At 41.0% G+C, this 14,288-nt stretch overlaps 2 protein-coding genes across 7 annotated transcripts in view; one reads left to right on the top strand and one right to left on the bottom strand.

The window, feature by feature from the left end:
* CRACD (capping protein inhibiting regulator of actin dynamics) overlaps positions 1 to 14,288 on the top strand; it is a 191,949-nt gene that overhangs the window by 176,203 nt on the left and 1,458 nt on the right. For all 4 annotated transcript variants that reach the window (XM_014568709.3, XM_014568712.3, XM_075930382.1 and 1 more), the window contains 2 exons: positions 2,422 to 2,612; positions 3,897 to 4,062. In XM_014568709.3, the coding sequence (XP_014424195.2) occupies positions 2,422 to 2,612; positions 3,897 to 4,062 (357 nt within the window). The remainder of the gene's footprint in view (positions 1 to 2,421; positions 2,613 to 3,896; positions 4,063 to 14,288) is intronic.
* AASDH (aminoadipate-semialdehyde dehydrogenase) overlaps positions 2,380 to 14,288 on the bottom strand; it is a 77,663-nt gene continuing 65,754 nt past the window's right edge. For all 3 annotated transcript variants that reach the window (XR_012904289.1, XR_012904292.1, XR_012904290.1), the window contains one exon: positions 2,380 to 2,513. The gene's annotated coding sequence lies outside the window, so the exon portion shown is untranslated. The remainder of the gene's footprint in view (positions 2,514 to 14,288) is intronic.

Raw genomic sequence — 14,288 nt, 5'->3', positions numbered from 1 at the left:
ATGGGTACTTAGTAGGACAGCATAAAATGGCCCAACTCAGTGTGCACACTGCCATAAGGAGTGGAACAGCTTCCACTGTGCCAACTAGGGACTGATCAAATGGTTGGGCTCCATAGCAGCAGCATGCCGTTGGTCATAGACCCCACCTGTCCCCTGAGCAACACCTTTCTCTGTGCATAGCTCCTGCAGGCTGTGACTGGTCAGGTAAACCGCTTAAATCAAGAGAAGAGGGCAAATTTATTTGGAGACCATGTGATGGTGTGCCTCAAAATAATTAAAAAGTTGGTGTTCTACAGCAGAGAAGCAGTTGGGAATCTCTGCAATGTTACGCTAACCATCATGTATCTCTTTAGATAACTTGTATATATCTCTATGAATCACTACAGCCTAGAGCCTCTGTTGTAGTGCAGTGGCTTTGTACCTTACCACTGGTAGATCAGCATAAGACACACATCCCATCATAAAGTGACCCTGCAGTGGCAGAGAGAAAGAGTAAAGTGGCTCCTCAGCCATCCTTTCCCAGTTGCCAGCTAAGCAGTTATGGCGATAGCTTCCCTGTGTCCCATTGCTTCCTACTTGCTTTACTGTGGAGGGAGATTTGTAGCTTCAACATCATTAGAATATGCATTATTATATTGAGCTGAAGGTGGGGTTAAATAGATAGAAGCAATGTAGACAGAGGTGCTGTGTCACTGTAAAGACAGATCAGAGGCACAGGGTAAGATGGTCAGAATCCGGGCTGTCACTGGAAACTTCGCTTCAAATTACTACTTTCAATTGTTTGCTTTTTGAAAGCCGTACATGTTTTTTATAAAGCGTTGAATGAGTTATTTTCCTGAAACAGCAGCTCTATTTTTACAATCTCATTCACAACAACCATCTTTGGGATTTTCCTTAAATTTTTGTTTTTCCCTAAGCCTTTTATGTAAAGATGATGTGTAAAAACAACTAGGAGATGTGCTGCTAAAATAAAGAGCAGAGAAGGACCTAAATCCAGGAGTCCTCCTGAGTTTTTGTGTTTCACTCAGCGTTGCAAGTATCTTTGTGGGAAATAATAAGACCTTTGCAGGAGTACCAGAAGTGGTGCTCTCAGATATACACTTCTTTAATCCTGAGTGTTGGCCCAATTTTCAGACTCTGTGGAGAAGTCTCTAGCTACTTGCTGAAGTCATCCTAAACCTTGAATGCCCGGAGAGCTCCAATCCAGAATTTCAAATGTGTATAGCATATAGTAGTAGAGTTCCCAAACTCAGAAATTTCTGAAGTGGCCCCAGGTCACCTCAGAAGGGTGGAAGAGCTGGGGTCAGGAGACTTCTTGTGCTCCCCTGCCTGTGCGCCCTTGACGGGGAAAAGGAGACTTCGTGTGCTCCCGTTTCCAGGTATCAATTGGCCTGGGGGCTAGGGAGCGGCAGGGTGGCTGCGGGCTGGATCCACTGGCTTGGCGGGCCAGATCGGCCTACGGAGGTCCCTTTGACACCCTTGTTCTAAACCAACATATCAAATAACTCCTTGATTAAATGGTATATTTTCCAGAAGTAGCCAAAGGCAGCAGTTCTATACGATGTGAACAGAATAATACCCATTTTGACATTTTTAGGCCAGACCATTTTAAGCTACAAGATTGTAAACAAATTTTGAAGAAGTGAATACCTCTCCCCTCTAAACTCTCATCCCAGAAATTTCATAAGCTGCTGCTCTGCTACGGGCTCTAAATCAGTCTCTAGAAATAGGAGATAATGTAGAACCATGTCCCATTGTCAAAAGGAGGCCAATATTAAGATGACCAAATGCGGTCCGATACCTGTTTATGTGAGATCACTAGCTATCATTTTGATTCATAAGTTGGATGTGAAAACACTAGTTTCCAGCATGTGATCTCCATTCTTGTATCATTCAGATTAAGATACTGGGATCATCAGTCTCTGTGGATTACCCCTTTGGACTCCATTTTATAGAAATAGCATTCATGGCAAGTTAAGCCCACACTTTGGCAAAGCTGGGCACATCTGGTGTAAAGAAATAAAGAATCAAAATAGGCAGAAGTTTAATGGGAGGTTAGGGAATCCAAGCATTAAGGTTCCTTCACCAAAGGTGCAAAGGGTGTGGTTGGTTCCATATGTGAAATTAGAATACAAGGCTGAATTCTTGCCTAGAGTAAGAAATTAATACCGAGGATGAATTTGACTAGCTAAGTATAAGTTTGGACCATTATAATGTCTCTTCTTGATGTGTAACACATCTGCTCCAGAATATGATACTTAATGCTTGAAAGGCTGTGATTAACACTGAGTTCAATGTATTTAAACAAAGCTTGCTATATATATTTTGCTGTATTTTATATTTAAGGTAAGAATGAAGGAAAAATGAATACCTTTTGTATTGCACTCAACTCATCATCTTTTCCCCTCCTTTTTCTTATAGAAAAGCCAGTTCTCCAGAGCCGACACTCTCTAGATGGCTCCAAACTGATGGAAAAAGTTGAATCTGCACAACCACTCTGGATTACATTAGCACTACAAAAGCAAAAGGGATTTCGTGAGCAGCAAGCTACCAGAGAGGAGAGGAGACAAGCCAGAGAGGCAAAACAGGCTGAGAAGCTCGCTAAAGAAAATGTAAAAAAAAAAAAAAAAAAAAAAAAAAAAGGAGCTTCAGAAAACTTTTTTTAAACACTGATATCTTGGCTTAGCTGTATTTGAATTTCTATTCAGTTTGTGAAATTTTATAAAAAGCTAAAGTGTTGTTCAGCAAAATCAGGTGGTAAGTCTGGAGTTTAACTTTGCACAAATGAAGAACATGGCAAACCAATTGTCAGAACAAAAGTAAACTGTTACTGAATTTCAATCTGATCTTAAGTCATTTCATGAATTTCACTGAGATTTTGCACGATGTTATCAATTATGTATGAAAGATGTGCACAAAGAAGCATCATTATCAATTTGAGGTTGCTACTACAGGCCTTTACCTATACAGGCAGTCCCCGGGTTACATGGATCCAACTTACATCGGATCCCTACTTACAAACGGGGTGAGGCAACCCCACACTAGCTGCTTCCCCCCAGCAGACTAGGGAGACGCGAAGCTAGCGCCCCCTCCTCCCCCAGCAGACCAGGGAGACACAGAGCGGCTTTTCTCAGCAGACACCTTAGCTTGAGAATAAAGGATTGAGGGAAGTGAGGTGTGGGAGAATAAAACTGAGCTCTGGAGAAATGTTTGGCTAGAGTTTCCCCTACAATATGTACCAGTTCTGACTTACATACAAATTCAACTTAAGAACAAACCTACAGTCCCTATCTTGTACGTAACCCGGGGACTGCCTGTATTGGAATTTCTCATGATTTTTCTTATTGGAGGGCCCTCTCCAACATACTATAAAAACTCCGCAGTCCACCTATGCCTCAACTGTTGTTCTATATATAAAAGCCAAGGCTGATATTAGGGGGTAGCAAGCAGGGCAGTTGGCCAGGGCCCCATTCTACAGGGAGGCCTGTGAAGCTAAGTTGCTCAGGCTTTGGTTTCAGCCTAGGTAGCAGGGCTTCCTTCAACTTTCTGTCCTGAGCCTCAGTGAGGCAAATGTTGGCCCTGCTTGGTGGACCCCATGAAACTTGCTTACATTCTCCCAGTGGGCCTCCGACTCCTAGTTGAGAATTGCTATGACCATTCCCCAGGAAAGCCAATAAGAGCCCTCCGTCGGATTCTGAGGATACAGTTTAGTTCTAAAACCTGTCTAAGTTGTGCACCAGAAAGAGGAGTGCCAACAGCTAGGTTCTTCAAGCTAGCTATGTTAGGATGAGGCATAGCATTTGGGATAAACTCAAGTAAGAGATCTCTTATTTGCATATAATAGACAATCCATAATGGACCATTTCTGAGCCAACACTTTTCCTTCTCCATCATAGGCTGCTGTAAGCCATCAGTCAGATAAAGGCAGCAATATCAGCAAAACAAGTGTACTGCAGAAACCTATACCTCAGGAAGATGAGAAGAAAATTGACATGGCTGTGTCAAGGCTAGAACGCAGAGAACAGCTCAAAAAGTCCAATACTCTTCCTACTTCTGTGACAGGTACAGTAATCACTCATGAAAACACAAATCTATTCCTGGAGCCCGCAAATCTGTGGGTATTCATGTTTGTGGATCATTTTTGCAGATCAGATGTGGATACAAATTTTGTGTGTAGAACCCTGCAGATTTGTGGCTAAACACTTTACATCTGCATCCATGAATATCCGCAGATCATTTTTGCATAACGCTGATGGAACGTAGATATAATTTTTTGTATCTGCGCAGGGCTCTAACCCTTCTGATAAGCAATAGCGCTAAAGAACTTGGAGAGAACTAGGTTATTTTTTGGCTCGTATATTATCATAATTGTAAAATAAGTTCCAGCTACAGCATCTTTATTATTTCAACAAGCAGGAATCCAGCTTGATTGTCAGATTCCCCAGTTAAGTCTGATGGGCTGGCAATTAAACAAGATTTTTTTCTACTCAAAAAGACCAGATTTAATCAGAGATTTTAAAAATGGAATTCAGAATGTAATTTTGACAGTTGCTTCCAGAAAAGGGGTGTAAGCAACTAGTCGACTAGTTGATTATTTGATAAGCATAAGCTTAAGAGATTGTCCCTTGACTTGTAGTTTCTCCTCCTCCCCCCACCTTGCTGCCTCTAAGAGAGGCAGCAAGGGGGAGAGCAGGAACTGGTGCTATGGGTAGCTGGCTTAAAAGCCAGTTCTCCCCAGCACCATCTCTGCAGGGGGCACAAGCCTTTTAAATTAGTTGATTAAAATAAATTTAACATCCCTGTTCCACATTAGCACTTCTGATACAAAGCAAGTGTGCTATACTGATGAAGGCGGCAATGGTATAGTGACCAGGATTTATTTTACTGATAAGAGGAAGGATACATGTATGTTTTATGTAGATCATAATATTCTAGAATACAATATAAATTAAAGTTAAATTGAAATAGGATTCCTTATTCACATTATGAAAAGCATCATTATTAATTACTACAAAATAGATAATGTGTAAAATTTCAGGTTTATAGTTTTTAATAAGGACTACTATGAAGTATTTCCTACTGCTTTTTGGTTAGAATTCTTCTGTCATGGCCTTCTATTACTTACTATTTGGAGAAAAACGTGGCGCGGGAATGTTAAGTTACATAATAGTTAATATGTATTCTCAAGTAGGAATCAGTCAACGTATACTTTGGTATACAGGCAGTCCCTGGGTTACGTACAAGATAGGGACTGTAAGTTTGTTCTTAAGTTGAATCTGTATGTAAGTCGGAGCTGGCGTCCAGATTTAGCCGCTGCTGAAACTGATCAGTTTCAACAGCGGCTGAATCTGGATGCCAGTTCTGACTTACATACAGATTCAACTTAAGACCCCCAGGCGTCCCCAAGTCAGCTGCTGCTGAAACTGATCAGCGGCTGATTCCAGGAAGCCGGAGGCAGAGCAACTCTGCCTCGGGCTTCCTGTAGTCAGCCGCTGGTCAGTTTCAGCAGCGGCTGACTTGGGGACGCCTGGGGCAGAGCAGCTGGGGTGCTGCCGGGTTGGTCCAGTAGCGCTGAGGAGCGGCGCTGCGGGACCAACCCAGCAGCGCCCCAGCTGCTCTACCCCAGGCGTCGTGGGCAGAAAAGCCTGGTCTGCTGGGGGGGAGGGGGCACTAGCTGTGCTCCCCCCCCCCCCCACAGCAGACCAGGGAGACGCGGAGCAAAGCCGCAGAGGACGCCTGCAGCGGGACAGCCCAGACACGCCGCGGCTGTCCCGCTGCGGGCGTCCTCCGAGGCTTTGCTCCCCGTCTCCCTGGTCTGCTGGTAGAGAAAAGCCCCGTTCGTAACTGCGGATCCGACATAAGTCGGATCCGCGTAACTCGGGGACTGCCTGTACTCTGTACTACTAAATGCCAAGGAATATGGCTTGTAATGGGCTGAAACTTGATGCAGTATTTCAACTAGTGTTGTCTACTTCCTCACAGATCAGTAATAGTAAATACTGCAACATTATTAACCAGTCAGCCAATATATACCAATGACTATATCCTGACGCCTGGAACAAGAATGAAACATATTTATCTCTGAACTACCAACCAGATATGCTAGACTCTTTCCTAATTAGGTCACTGGAGGCAATTTCTTTTTCTAGGTTTCTAACTTAGCCCCCATACCTTAAAATCTGAATTTCACAGAAAAAATACTTTTGCTATTCATAATGTAGAGATTTTCAGAGTTTGAAAAGCTTCAGAAATATGTAATAATTCCTGGGCTGACCTCTCTTGTTTTAATCAAAATTCCTTGTACCTGAAGGCACAAATATTGAACTTGATGTCACCTTGGCCATTATTTACCTGTGAGATCAAATGCATAATTAGCAGAATATAACAGATATCAATAGCTGCTTATTATGAATAGAAACATCTGTTTGGCCGATGAAGGTTATGACTGTGCAGTGATTTAATATAAAGGTCTAGACTAGAATCTTATGATATTATACATGTTAATCTACATATATTTGAGAGAGTTTGTCTGAGAGCATGTCTACACAGCAGGGCCAAAGTTGAATTAAGGTATACAACTTCAGCTACATGAATTGCATAGCTGAAGTCGAAATAGCTTAATTTTGCTTTTGGCACTGTCTACATGGCAGGAAGTTGAAGAAAGAGCACTCTTCCTTCGACTTCCCTTACTCCTTGTGAAATAAGGGTTACAGGAGTTGGAGTAAGAAGTCCTCCAGCTCGCCATTCTTTCGAAATAATGGCTTGCTGTGTTCTTTGTTATAAACAATAATGGCTAGATGTGTTCTTTGTTATTTGGAATAAAGTCAGTTACTCCAAAATAATGCTGCTGCTGTGTAGACATACCCTGAGTGAGTGAGTTTATCTTTATTCAAGAAGTCCTCCTAAAGGGTAATAGCTAGGACCACCAAATATGGTATGCAGATTCCTCTTCTAACTTAAAGTTGGGTAAGGGTTCGGTTGTGCCAGGACAGTATAATGGGATGTGCCTAGAATGCTATTGTTCTCCATAACATGGAAAAGGAGTCTGCTAGCAGAGAAAGTTATGTAATGAGCATGGTGTTGGGAATAACAAGGGGCCAGAGCTGGGGTCTGGAACAGCTATCCTCATTGGGACAGCAGAGGGCAAGGGTGAGGTAAACATCCCTCCTGCCCCTCCGACCAGCACTGCTCCCACCATGGCCAGCCCCAGGGAGCCATTTCTCAGGAAGCATGGGCCCTGCGCTGGCTCCTGCACCCCCACATCCTCAAGCCTCAGCTCTGATTCCTGTGCCTCCCATACCACTGAGCCCTGAAGGATCCAAGCAATGCTGGATAAATTTTCTAGTGTGTAAATATACAGACACTATGTTTACATGTTTAGATATAATCTTTAAGGACTGAAATTTTTTTCAAAACCAAGATATTTCAGACTTGCACTGAAAGCAGCTATAACACAGGCTGTTTAAAAAGTGGTATTTCAAAGGCTCTGCTTCCCTTTGCAGAGCCTTTGAAATAACCATCTTTCCAATCTCTGCTACCAGCTGCTGTGCAGGCTTATAGAATTCCTACTGAAAAAAGTGGGTCAGACAGTTTTTATACTGTTCATGGTTTCTTAAAAATGCATACTGTGTCACACTGTACTGTAAAGTTTTGTTCTGCTGCTTCCAGTTAGATTATTTTTAAAAATTGGTTACACATTTGGCACTCAGTCTACTACAAGTGGACAAATGTCCACAGAAAGTGCCTCCACATCTGATACTTATTGGAACCAATGGTGCCAATCTAGAGATGGCTCCTTTATCAGGGTTGAGCTGGGAGAAGATAAAGATGCTTGCACTATACTTGAGCCATTAAAGACAGGGATTATTCAGTTAATTTATAGTGTGGGATCATAATGTAGTAAAATCTCATTTTGCAGGCAATTTAGCGACAGAAAGATGAGGGAGATGTCATTGGGTTTGTTAAAATTTACAGAATCATAATTTCAATGGTGTCATACTTTGCAGCAGGGGGCAGGAGGGAAGAGGGATGGGACACAACTTGCTGTGGCTCCCAGCTTCTCTGGTTGGTGGAAATTTTAATAATACAATGTTGTTGGAAATGGGTTGAGTTGGGTATCTTTCAAAACCCCTTTCTCCTGCAAACATTACAGTATTAAGCATTATGAACCTAGAACAATTTATATACACAAGTTTTTTTAAAATTGTACTTTAACAGGGATCCATTGCTTATATAAAAAGAGAAACTGATCTTTCATGATCCTCATCTGCAGAACGCGCACACATCTCTGTACAAGGTAGATTTCTGGCCAAACATTTGCTGGGTACTAAGTATTTGCTTGTGGACCATGTGGTATTTCACACAACTGGCAGGATAAATCCATTCTTCAAGACCCATTCTTGCCCCAGTGAGAAGGTCATTTCTGGATGTGCTTGTTCATCCTAGACTAGAGCCATTATGCTACCTGCTATTTGCCTTCTTGGCCCTTGTTGGTAGCAGTTTTTCTCAGTTCAATTTTTGGAAAACATACAGCTCATGCACAGCTATGTAGCTGGAATGTTGGCCTTCAAATGGTAAACTCGGCATATGAATATCTCATCAGTGACTGTGTCAGCTGTTTTGAGCAAGGAGTGTCTCTGGAGACTGAACCAAATATTTGCAAGATGATAATTTGGTCTTTTCAGTCAACTTTTCAATACTGTCACTTCCTGAAAGGGCATGGAACCTTGCAGTCTGGCATATTTTAATGGGCTAGTGGATAGGATCACATTTCTGAGAGAAATATAGCACTTCTGTTCTCTACCAGCAGCCATCAAAACAATCTTGCAGAAATCTTGGAGCACTAAAACATGCATCTTGTACAAAAATCCAGAATTTACCAGTACCTTCTGTGGCACTGATGGCATTCAAGATCAGTTTAGTGTCAGTTTAGTCAGAGGAACTATGAAGAAACTCCATTGAATGGTGTGAGGTAAGAGCTTCATTATACCAGACAACAGGGAAATTAATGAAACAATTCTTCCAATGCTGAAACACAATTCTTCCTTCATGTGAGCATGAGACAGTTTCTTCATTGTGACACTAGAAATGTTTGTGGAGTTGATGTTTTATTGGAAAGGTGCAATGTTATGAAGTTTCTTCTAATAATGTTTTAATTGTTTCCTCTGTGTGATGCACACAAAGCATTTGCTCTGTTTCTTTATTAAAAAGTTTCAATCATATCTCAGCATGTGTCAATAGTTTCTGGTTTGTTAGAGAGCTTGTGTCTCAGTTACACCAGGTATGTTTGCTATGCTCTGCTAGAATAAGATATTGATCATGTTGTCAGTTCATCCTAGCTTAGGAAAACCATGCAAGATACGCATGGAGTTAGTTTTTTTTTTCCTGGCACATTCATTTTTCTCTCACATTCTAACATCAATTGTGGTGTCAGAGTAGTTTGTTGCAATCAACGGAGAAGCCAATGCTGTGCTAATGCATTTTTGTATAAGCAATGAATTGTTAAAGCAACAGGCACCTGAAGTGATTATGCATATACCACACAGTTGTCGAGTATATGTTGGAAACCAGGGTTTCATTCAAGCCCTCAGAGTCATGAGGCTTTGCAATAAAATGGCAGCTTTAAAATTGCGCTCATGCTTCTTGGTTCTAAAGTCACTGCAACCTTCACTGCATCACTTTAAAATGAAGTATAGGTCTCAGTATTTTTTTGAGATTTGGTATCAACTATGGATCCTTGAAACTCCTATGTACTGCAGAACAAAATACTTTTCTGTTTAAAAATTTAGTAGCTGAACATGAAATTGTTATGGTATTAAGTGCTTTCTTCTGTGTTTGGTAGCACCACCCCTATTGAAATTTTGAAGAATTCGTTTCTGCACATAGGTTGGCTAAAAACTATGTCCATATCCCATAGTTAAAAAACTGCTATATAAATCTTTCTGCTAAGCATATGTTCCTCTTCACTTTCATTCAAAGCACATATTTCCCTGTTCTTAGCCTCAGCATTGACCACATCTACACCTCTCTCATCCATTAGAGCCTCTCAGGCAATTTATGAACTTCAGATACCGGTAAGCTACGCACTTTGCAGTAGTAAAATCACTATTTGTTTGTATTGCTTTTATCTTGATACAATATACTTATTCTTTGTGTAGCACTCTGTTGGAGAGGTAGTAGCATATACATGGATGTCTTTTGGTTCAATGCATCCACTTTACTTTCCATGCAACGGTCTCACAAAGAGTAATTGCTGCATATAGTGTGTCTCATACTAAAACTGTGCTTCATGGATGCCTTCAGGCTTTCAATTTAGGGCAGAAGGAGATGTTCTCAAAATTAGTACAAGCCTTGCCCACATTTGGCACTTTCTTCTGATGGTTGATGTACCTCCACTCTAGCCTTGCAAATTCATTTTATTGGGCACACTTCTTATAGCAAATAAACACAACCCTCAGTGGCACGTTAACCAGGTCCTCTTAAGTAGTATTCTCCAAAGATTCAGCTACTAGTTGGTACTCTTCACCACCACATTGATGCCTAAAAATGATCAAGGACTGTAAAAAATTACGAGTCTAATTCATTACATAATGTAACAGGTTATGAAACTACGTGCATGCTATTTTCAGATGCAATCATATATTTCTTTAATGCTTTACCCTTAGCTCTGAAGTTTATTATAGTTGGGATTATTGAGGGATGATTGCTGGATGTCCATGTCATAGTCAACTCCTCCTCTTCAGCAATTAAGGTTTGACCCTGGTACCGAGTATTGAGAATATTTGCAAGAAAATGAACTAGAGATAGGGCATGTCTCATTTGTTTCTTTAATGCTTGCAATTTAAAAGAGAATTATGCAATGAGAAAGTTAAAGATCTCACTCAGTTCCTTCCAAACTTCAACTGCTGTTTTATTGCTGATGCTATTTCCCTGCATTTTGTTCAAGGCTACAGAAATGGATTTCAGGATACTCAGCATATGTTCAACATTTGTCTTAAGCCCAATGTTGAGAACTTTGGCTGTGACACTGCCATCTATTTTTTCATGATTTTGTTCACAAAGTGTCATCAGATTAGGCCATTTCTTGATATAGGGCTCAAAATAGTCCACTGCTGAATTCCATTGCATGTCTTGTGGGAGAGTTAGCTTGGTTCTTCTAACTTTTTTCAGAGCAGCTGCTGCAAAGTGGTTGTGACAGAAGTATTTTGTAATTTCAGCAACATTAACCCTTATGTCTGGAACACTAAAGTCTTTGCCTAGGAGCTCTATCAAATGAGCACTGCAACCATATAATGGTAGCTTGGGACTCTCTTCACTCTCTCCTAAATTTCTTCTAATCTTGGATACATTCACAACATAGCTTGTGACCAAGCTGCATACTAGACATTTGGATTTTTTTCCCCTCAGTTATAGTTTTTATTGCTACCTCTTCAGAGAATCATAGAACCAGCAGGGAGCTTAAGAGGTCATCAAGTCCATTCCCTTGCCTTCACGGCAGGACCAAGCACAGTCTAGACAGATACCAGTCAGGGATGATCTAATCTACAACCTCCCTGGCTAATTTATTCCAGTGTTTAACCATCCTGACAGGAAGTATTTCCTAATTTCCAACTTAAACCTCCCTTGCTGCAATTTAAGCTCATTGCTTCGTCCTAACCTCAGAGGCCAAGGAGAACAATTTTTCTCTCTTCTCCCTTGTGACACCTTTTTAGATACTTGAAAACCACTATCATGTCCCCTTCTTTTTTCTAAACTAAACAAGACCAATTCTTTCATTCTTCCCTCATAGGTCATGTTTTCTAGACTTTTAATCATTTTTGATCTTCTCTCGACCTTCTCCAATTTCTCCCTATCTTTCTTGAAATGTGGTGCCCAGAACTGGACATGATACTCCAGATGAGGCTTAATCAGCACAGAGTAGAATGGAAGAATGACTTCTCATGTCTTACAACACTCCTGCTAATGCATCCCAGAATTATGTCTGGTGTGTGTGTGTGTGGTTTTTTTTTTTGTTGCAACAGTGTCACATTGTTGCCTCATGTTTAACTTGTCCACTATGACCCCTAAATCCCTTTCAGCAGTATTCCTTCCAAAACTGTCACTTCCCATTCTGTATGGCTACGTCTACACTGGCGCGTTCTCACGCAAAAACTCTTCCAGAAGAGAGCGTCTACACTGGCATGTGCTTTTGCACAAGAGCATCTATGCCAGTGTAAATGCTCTCTTGCGCAAGAAAGCTCTGATGGCCATTTCAACCATAGTGCTTTCTTGCGCAAGAAATTCATGTTGCCTGTCTACATTGGCCTCTTGTGCAAAAACAGTTGCACAAACGGGCTTATTCCTGAGCGGGAGTGTCAGAGTTCTGGCACAAGAAGCCCTGATTTCATACAGTAGAACGTCAGTTTACTTGCGCAAGAACATGCAGCCAGTGTAGACAGGCAGCAAGTTTTTGCACAAGATTGGAATAAGATCCTCCGGAAAAGGGCGCTTTTTCCGGAGGATCGGGGCCAGTGTAGACGCTCTTTTCCGGCTTTTCTAAAAGCCGGAAAAAAGCGGCAGACATTTTTATTTAAATGCCGCGGGGGATATTTAAATCCCCCGCGGATTTCCCTATTGCGATTTCAAAAATTACCATGCCCCTTCCGGAAAAGGGGCCAATGTAGACGTAGCCCCTATGTGTGAGACTGATTGTTCCTTCCTAAGTGGAAGTACTTTACCTTTATCTTTATTAAACTTCATCCTGTTTACTTCAGACCATTTCTCTAGTTTGTCCAGATCATTTTGACCCTATCCTCCTCCTTGTATGTATTGTGCTGGGTGTGCATTTCCTAACTTACCAATTGTTTCTATAAGGAAGATACTCCCTCCTGTTGTATGTATCTGTGTGAAAACAGAAATGGATCATTGTGGACATTGCTCTGCCTATCAACTCAGGTTAACAATTTTATCCCCCAGACTGTTTGCACATTGCTCGATTTCTCTTTCATCCAGTAATTTGCCTGTGCCATCTACTCTGTTGGGTAGACTGTAACCTGGCCTTGATGACTGAACCATGTTAATGAAGTGTAGGTTCTCAATCATACAGAAAGGAGAGTTTCTTGCATAAACAAACCAGAAATTTACTACTACTATTTGTAATGTGCTGGTTCTTATCACAAACTTATTTATGCATCTGATGAAATGGATCTTTGCCCACGAAAGCTTATGCTCCAATAAATCTGTTAGTCGATAAGGTGCCACAGGACTTCTTGTTCTTGCAGATTCAGACTAACATGGCTACCCCCTCTGATACTTATTTATGGTTGCTTCTGGATGACGGAGATATTTTTTCTTTTTGCTATGGGCGTTATACTGCAGTCATATGACATACATGATGTGAGTGAATTCCTAACATTGGCAGATAATGCTGAAACTATAGAAAATGAAGGTGAATAGTCTTCAGAGGCCTGTATGTTGAGGATGGAGTCTCCTAAACATAATAAGCTAATGCAATTATATAACTATTATTGAAGCAAAATACAAGACTATGTAGCACTTTAAAGACTAACAAGATGGTTTATTAGATGATGAGCTTTCGTGGGCCAGACCCACTTCCTCAGATCAGGAAGTGGGTCTGGCCCACGAAAGCTCATCATCTAATAAACTGTCTTTAAAGTGCTACATAGTCCTGTATTTTGCTTCAGCTACACCAGACTAACACGGCTACATTTCTATTACTATAACTATTATTGTTACCATACTGCTCACTCAGTTTTACTCATTACATTTACTGACACTCAGTACTACTATAAAGATGAAGTTGTAAAAGGAAGATCTGCCTATTTCAGCTACTTCATTTTTGAAGCAGTTGTGATAAAATATAGTACCATAGAGTAATAACTGTATTATTTTTCTCAAACACGAGAATTCAAGAATAGTCCAAAAGGAAGATGGGCAATCCTTAAGAAGTATGAAATAAAGTTTACCAACCTGAAGATGCTGCATGTTCCGATATGTTCCTTTCATCGTCTTTAGTGCAGCTTTCTCCAGAGAAGAAACACATCTCATGATGTTGTTTCATTTGGGTAACCAGGCCTTGCATTTCTTTGTTGCACTGTTCATATTTTGCACGCATGCCTATCTTACAGGTAGAGGAACTTCACTAAAATATTTCCAAGTTGGGTCTCTCTCATAGCTTGCTACCATTAGTTTTTCTCTTCTAATGAGAGAATGGTATGGTAGATATCACATGGATGAAGGCTACACTCAGAAAGACCAAGACTTCTGGAAGATGCTGCTCAAACAGTTTC

This window comes from Pelodiscus sinensis, chromosome 5 (genome assembly GCF_049634645.1).
Source record: "Pelodiscus sinensis isolate JC-2024 chromosome 5, ASM4963464v1, whole genome shotgun sequence".
In the NCBI taxonomy this organism is placed as follows: Eukaryota; Metazoa; Chordata; order Testudines; family Trionychidae; genus Pelodiscus; species Pelodiscus sinensis.
The sequence above is the reverse complement of the archived record's forward strand: the minus strand, read 5'-3'. Positions and strand labels throughout refer to the sequence as shown.